This window comes from Rhagoletis zephyria, unplaced genomic scaffold (assembly GCF_001687245.7).
Source record: "Rhagoletis zephyria isolate East Lansing unplaced genomic scaffold, Rhagoletis_zephyria_1.1 Rzeph_scaffold_05657, whole genome shotgun sequence".
NCBI classification, from domain to species: Eukaryota; Metazoa; Arthropoda; class Insecta; order Diptera; family Tephritidae; genus Rhagoletis; species Rhagoletis zephyria.
The window spans coordinates 1-6,922 of NW_016162740.1; the positions used below are offsets into that span (position 1 = coordinate 1).

At 34.5% G+C, this 6,922-nt stretch overlaps 1 protein-coding gene across 3 annotated transcripts in view; it reads left to right on the forward strand.

Moving 5' to 3' along the window:
• Positions 1-1,317: 1,317 nt before the first annotated feature.
• The window catches only part of Plp (Pericentrin-like protein), a 33,839-nt gene continuing 28,234 nt past the window's right edge, over positions 1,318-6,922 (forward strand). Inside the window, exons 1-4 of one of the 3 annotated variants that reach the window (XM_017628001.1) lie at positions 1,318-1,535; positions 1,610-1,792; positions 1,903-2,069; positions 3,382-3,559. In XM_017628001.1, coding sequence (XP_017483490.1) covers positions 1,419-1,535; positions 1,610-1,792; positions 1,903-2,069; positions 3,382-3,559 — 645 coding nt within the window. In that variant the 5' untranslated portion in view covers positions 1,318-1,418. Of the gene's footprint in view, positions 1,536-1,609; positions 1,793-1,902; positions 2,070-3,368; positions 3,560-5,385; positions 5,760-5,816; positions 5,999-6,922 lie in introns of those variants that run through there. The other 2 variants (XM_017628002.1, XM_017628003.1) reach the window with 2 other exon arrangements.

A 6,922-nucleotide genomic window follows, 5' to 3' on the forward strand; every position in this document is an offset into this window, starting at 1 on the left:
CATTTTAGACTTAATGAGCTCGTTCAAAACTCTTGAACTCAATAAGTAGTATATCGTAAGAGATAAAAAAATATACGCGTATGTATGTATGTATCTATTTATATATGTGTTGTCCTCTAAATGTGAATTTCGAAACAATTTGGCGGAGTATTTCAACAAGATTTATTTTATTTATTGTAATGTATTTTCAATGTTTGACGTCTGAGGTTCAATAGATGAGCTGGAAAAGCGATAAATGATTGTTCAAACATATAATTTTAAAACATTTCTATAACGATCTGACATATTTTGTATGGGCTCTCGGAAGAAGTTTGTTCTGAGCGGGTATTTGAATTTTGTTATTTCCTCACCAACCAGTGCCCAACTCAATTTTTGAAAAAAAAAAAAAAAAAAATTAATGAAAAAACAGAGGAGTTGCAGCAAATGCATAGCTAATACAATGTTGCTTATAGCCACAGGAAACCCATCTTTAGTAACAACCGGTTCTTATGGCGTCATTTAAAGTTCAGATATATATTATATAGATATTTTTTTAAAATTGCTAAAAACTACAAGAAAACAAGTTTTGTTAAGTTCTACAGCTAACATTTTTCTATGATTTTTACTTAATGCTTGAAATACAATACCGGCGAACGGCAAACTTCGCCGAATTGGGCGATGCTGTCGTTCACCGTGCGCCGAGCTATTTCGTCTACTTAAACAGAATTAGAGCGGTAGCGAAAACAGCTGATCCCATTTGGTCGCCTTTATAATTTGGGTGACCATATTTAGAAAAAACTAAACCATATTTAGAAATGAGGAAATGATAACAAATATAAATGTAAAACAAAGAAAGATTATTATAAATAATTTGTTTCAAGCCAGATTTAACGAATCCACAACTATATTTTTCAAACAACAAAAAAAAATCGTGTTTAGGTTGTTTTCTTTAAAACTTTGAAAGCAAAAAACAAATACGGCCACCTTTGGCACGCACAGCTGTCATCGCCCAGCAGGGCGATAGAAATAAATCTATCGCCATGAAACGCCGCCAAGCGAACTTCGCATTTCGCTTTGGCTGTGTTCAATTTCATATGCTTGCGGGTGTTCTAATTTTGACAGCGCGAATTTCGCTGTGGTGAGTTCGCCGTTCGCCGGCATTGTATTTCAGCTATAAAAACGATTTTCCTTTAATCAATCCTAAAATTAAAACACGTTTAGAGTTAAGAATATGCCTGGTTATCGGGTTACCTAGAAAGTGATAATCTAAACAGTTAACATTAAAACCAGGAAGGTGTAAACACCTACATGTATTACGCTATTTAAAAAAAAAATCTATTTAATTTTTTGTTATCTTGCAGGTCGAACAATTGGAGTCTCAAATACGTGAACTTACACAAAAACTCAGCGAATCGAATGCTAAGCGCGACAAATTTGAAATGGAGCTGAAAGCTTCAATTGACAAAATATTTGTTTTGCGTGAAATTATCACCGAGTTAGAGACACAAGTGGAGACAAAGGCGCTCAATGAACATGTGCTGAGTGAGAAGAATATGGTGAGCCACCATAAAAACATGTAAAAACTAATTTTTGAATATGAATCTCGTTTTTTATTTTATTTAAATTCTAGCAATTGGAAGATTATATAAATACCCAAACACGCTCAAATGAGACGTTACAGCACGAGGTGCATAGTTTGAAATTAGAAATTGGCGAAGGTTATCAGGAGCGTATACGATTTCTAGAGGAGAAATTACAAAACATGCGCCCATCTGCAGAGCAGAGCATTGTGTTAGATCAAGTGGTAGAGCAGGTGAAATAGTGTCCATTTCAATGGAATTCAATTAAATTTTTGTGTTATTTATTTGATTTTATATATTTTTTTAATCTACTACACATCGCTAATGATTAACTTGTTTTCAGCTTCGCGATATTGAGAATATCCTTGACCAGAAAACCAAAAATCTTGAATCAGTGCATCATTCAATATCTTCAAATGCCAATAGCGCTACTGAGGACGTATCTGTAAATGGCGCACGTCCAGCCAACTCATTGCCATCAACAGGTGGAACAAATAATCCATCAATAACCACAGTGCCAACTCTAGGCTCACCGCTACATCCTTCGCCACGTCAACATTCGCTCACCATGGAGGGCGTTCAACGTATTGCCGACAGAGTCGCCAAACATACACGCGTCGAGGAGGCAGCCGTTAAACGTATACGGGATTTGGAAATGCAAGTCACTCAAATACGTGGTTCCTGTGTGGTGAGTTTCAAACTTTTTACTCACGTATTTCCTTCGGCTAGGAAAGCACTTTTGGCGTTAAAAGCTGTTGTAATTGAAAACTTAAAAACCATGTTAAGTGTACGTGTGTACATATTAGGAATGTTAATCTCGAAAATCACGGGATTATTGGCAAGTAATCCCGGGATTTTCGGGATTTCTAATTTGCACTGATGGCAATAATAGAAACTCCTTTTCTTGACCAGAATTGGCTATATTTCTTTTTTTTATTTAATAATTAATATTTTTTTTAGAAATGTCTAGCTCATTATGCATACAACACCGCGTGATAGTAAATTTTAAACACAAATTTCAATATATTCGCTAAACCATGGGACAAATATAGTAAAATTGCGTTTTTAGTTGTTCACTCTGACGTCAGTAATTCAGAGAAATGTGCTTAGAGAAGAAGTATGGGTATAAAATTAATAAGGAAATCCTGTAGAATTTAAACAGATTCAAGTTTCTGGCAGTGATCGGACTTCTACAAGGTCTGAAATCTACCACATATTCACGTTTTTGAGTACCTAGTTTTATATTTGCTCGACATAATTTTCTTAATTTTAAGAGCAAAAATTGTCCAACACAAAAAACTATATGGTCGCAAGAATGATATAATACAAGATTCCGCATCCCCGGCGGCGATGAAATTTCTCAAATAAAAGTAAACAAAGCCGAATGGGAAGATATAATAAACTGTAAAATAGTAAATTTTCTCAATAATATATTTTTGGACAGTAAACGTGGTTTTGTTACGTTAAATTTTCAAATATATGATTTATAAAAAAAAAATAATAGCGAAAATTTATAAAAAACGGCGATTTTTGCGAAAGTTTTAGCAAATTTCAGTGAATCTAAAGTTTCTGAAGCGTTGTTTACATTTACTTGAGAATTGTCAAAATCGGAAAATCACAAGTAGCGGTTTCTGTAACGTGCCACATTTGTTCGCTACATCGTGATGTGATAGAATGAAACGCTGGCAGCACTCCGCAAGATTGCAAAAAAATTTATGTTCGAAAAATATTATGATATGGAAGGAACCGCATTACACTGTCAAGGAAAAAATTGCCAAAACTCAATGCAATTTTTAGCAACTTCAATCNATCCATCAATAACCACAGTGCCAACTCTAGGCTCACCGCTACATCCTTCGCCACGTCAACATTCGCTCACCATGGAGGGCGTTCAACGTATTGCCGACAGAGTCGCCAAACATACACGCGTCGAGGAGGCAGCCGTTAAACGTATACGGGATTTGGAAATGCAAGTCACTCAAATACGTGGTTCCTGTGTGGTGAGTTTCAAACTTTTTACTCACGTATTTCCTTCGGCTAGGAAAGCACTTTTGGCGTTAAAAGCTGTTGTAATTGAAAACTTAAAAACCATGTTAAGTGTACGTGTGTACATATTAGGAATGTTAATCTCGAAAATCACGGGATTATTGGCAAGTAATCCCGGGATTTTCGGGATTTCTAATTTGCACTGATGGCAATAATAGAAACTCCTTTTCTTGACCAGAATTGGCTATATTTCTTTTTTTTATTTAATAATTAATATTTTTTTTAGAAATGTCTAGCTCATTATGCATACAACACCGCGTGATAGTAAATTTTAAACACAAATTTCAATATATTCGCTAAACCATGGGACAAATATAGTAAAATTGCGTTTTTAGTTGTTCACTCTGGCGTCAGTAATTCAGAGAAATGTGCTTAGAGAAGAAGTATGGGTATAAAATTAATAAGGAAATCCTGTAGAATTGAAACAGATTCAAGTTTCTGGCAGTGATCGGACTTCTACAAGGTCTGAAATCTACCACATATTCACGTTTTTGAGTACCTAGTTTTATATTTGCTCGACATAATTTTCTTAATTTTAAGAGCAAAAATTGTCCAACACAAAAAACTATATGGTCGCAAGAATGATATAATACAAGATTCCGCATCCCCGGCGGCGATGAAATTTCTCAAATAAAAGTAAACAAAGCCGAATGGGAAGATATAATAAACTGTAAAATAGTAAATTTTCTCAATAATATATTTTTGGACAGTAAACGTGGTTTTGTTACGTTAAATTTTCAAATATATGATTTATAAAAAAAAAATAATAGCGAAAATTTATAAAAAACGGCGATTTTTGCGAAAGTTTTAGCAAATTTCAGTGAATCTAAAGTTTCTGAAGCGTTGTTTACATTTACTTGAGAATTGTCAAAATCGGAAAATCACAAGTAGCGGTTTCTGTAACGTGCCACATTTGTTCGCTACATCGTGATGTGATAGAATGAAACGCTGGCAGCACTCCGCAAGATTGCAAAAAAATTTATGTTCGAAAAATATTATGATATGGAAGGAACCGCATTACACTGTCAAGGAAAAAATTGCCAAAACTCAATGCAATTTTTAGCAACTTCAATCTAGCACTTTGTTATACTAAAATTATATTTTTTTGAAATCTACCACATTTTTTCCAGATGCTACCACACAGAATTTTTTCAAGTCCGATCACTGGTTTCTGGTAAAGAAGGGCTGGTAAATATTGAAAATGTAATTTTAAAATTTCATCCTTGAAATTTCGCAGTATTTGTTTTTGAAAAAATTATACGTTAAGGGCTTATATAAACTTGATCACATCCTCGAATTTCGTTCTTCAAACTTTGTCAGCATACAAATTACGTATTCGTCCTTGTGAATCCAAAAAATTTAAATTTTTTAAATTCTAAAGAAATTTCCTATTGCATACCTATTGCATTTCCTATTGTTACCCATATTTTTATTCTACATTGCATTGAATTATTTTAATAATTTTTGGAATTAATCATATCTTTGAAATTACAAAGTCCTTTAAAATAAATCCTTTGGTCAGAGAGAAAAAATAAAAACGCCACTTTAAATAAAAAAGTAGGGTCAAACCCATTTATTTATTATTTATTTCATGGCAGGAGAGCTTATCAAACAATATAGAAGCAATTTTTTCGATTCGAGTTCTTGAAAAGTAATGTCTAATGTAAATATCTAAATCCCGGGATCCCGGGGTTGTGACAACGCCATCCCGAAAATCCCGGGATCGGAAAACGCCGAAAAATTAACATCCCTAGTACATATACATATGTACCTATAGATATATTTATGCGATCTGTGGAATGAAAGTGAAAGCGAAATTCTGCTTGCATATACATACTTATTCCTTTTCAGAATCCACCTCATAAATGAGCATCTGATTGTGTGCTCTCCCAGCTTCTGGAAAAGTGGCCAATATGTTTTTTTTTTAATTATTTTGGCATTATTTGAGTACACTTGCCTCAGACTATCTACTTCGATAGCAGTGTAAATGTAGGAGGGTGGGTATAGTATTGTTGTATTCGCACTGTTGTTGAGTATACTCGCGCTCATCGGCTGCTGCGGCTTGCATACCGTGGACCATCGGCGATAGCTGGCAACTGCGTGCGCGCAATTTAGTTTGCTCGCTGTTGTGATGAGGTGAAGGCGTCTGTTTAAGTAAATCTTATTGTTGTGTATTTGAATTGTTATTGAAGCTTTTCTATGCACCCACAGTATTGCTCTTACAACTTTAACGGATTTCATCAATTAAGAATCGCAAACGTTTCTTATTCGATGAAATGAATTATTAACAAAAAAAAATCGCATTGAATTGGAATACGTTAATAAAAGCCTGCCAAGCGAAGTTCAATCAGTATACCAAAGGCGTTGTTGCTTTCAGATTCAGTCCGATGAGGGTAAGCTTATGTTTGAAAACAAAGAACAATTGATGATTATAACAGCTAAAATAATTTATTTTCTAAAGGAAATTGAATATTTCAAAACAAACTACGCAAATTGAGTCTCGTCAAAAATTGGCAATATCAGTCGTTTTTAGCTTTCTCAGAACCATCTGAATTTTGAGTAGTTTATGATACGCCCGTGTGGTTTGCTTTTGCTTAGCTTTCAGTAGTAAAAGTACATATGTATGTATGTATCTGTCGACCCCATATATGTAATACTTCTATATTGATAGTAACGTATGTATCTTCACAATGTGTTTTTATTCCGCAATGAAAGGGAGACAGCCTATCAAATAAGTTTTTGCTAGTGTTAGTACAAATGTATATTTGTGAACTACTACTAGAAAACAACTGTCATCACTCCAGGAGCGGTTTAAATAAAAAAAATAATAAATAAATAAAAATAAACGACCAAAATTTTATCCTTGAAAGGGAGAGGTGCAAGCTTTGTGGTAGCCGGCGGATATAAAAGTAACACTTGAGGTAATCAGCGTAACCACTCTTAAAAGATATACTGTGAGGTTGCGTGCTTTCCGTTCCAACGCCTTGGCCAAGATGTAGCGTCTGCCCGTTTTCCCCGATACGGCTCATTTTCAAGTAGTACAAAATACTGATGCGTGCAATAAGATTTCATTTTCCTTACTTGTTTTGCTTGTGCAAACCGCACAACTCCGCACTATTTTATTGTTTTGCTTTTAAAATTAAAATTTAATTTTGTAAAATATTGACTATTTTATATTACTGCACCGCTCCTGATTTTTTATTGTTTTTAAACGTCATTGTGGGTACATTGGCTGGTTGGTTTTCTCGTTCTAACGTTATATATCTGTACTCTAATGTTGGCGGATGTACTTTGAACCGTCCGAAAACATTCCCACC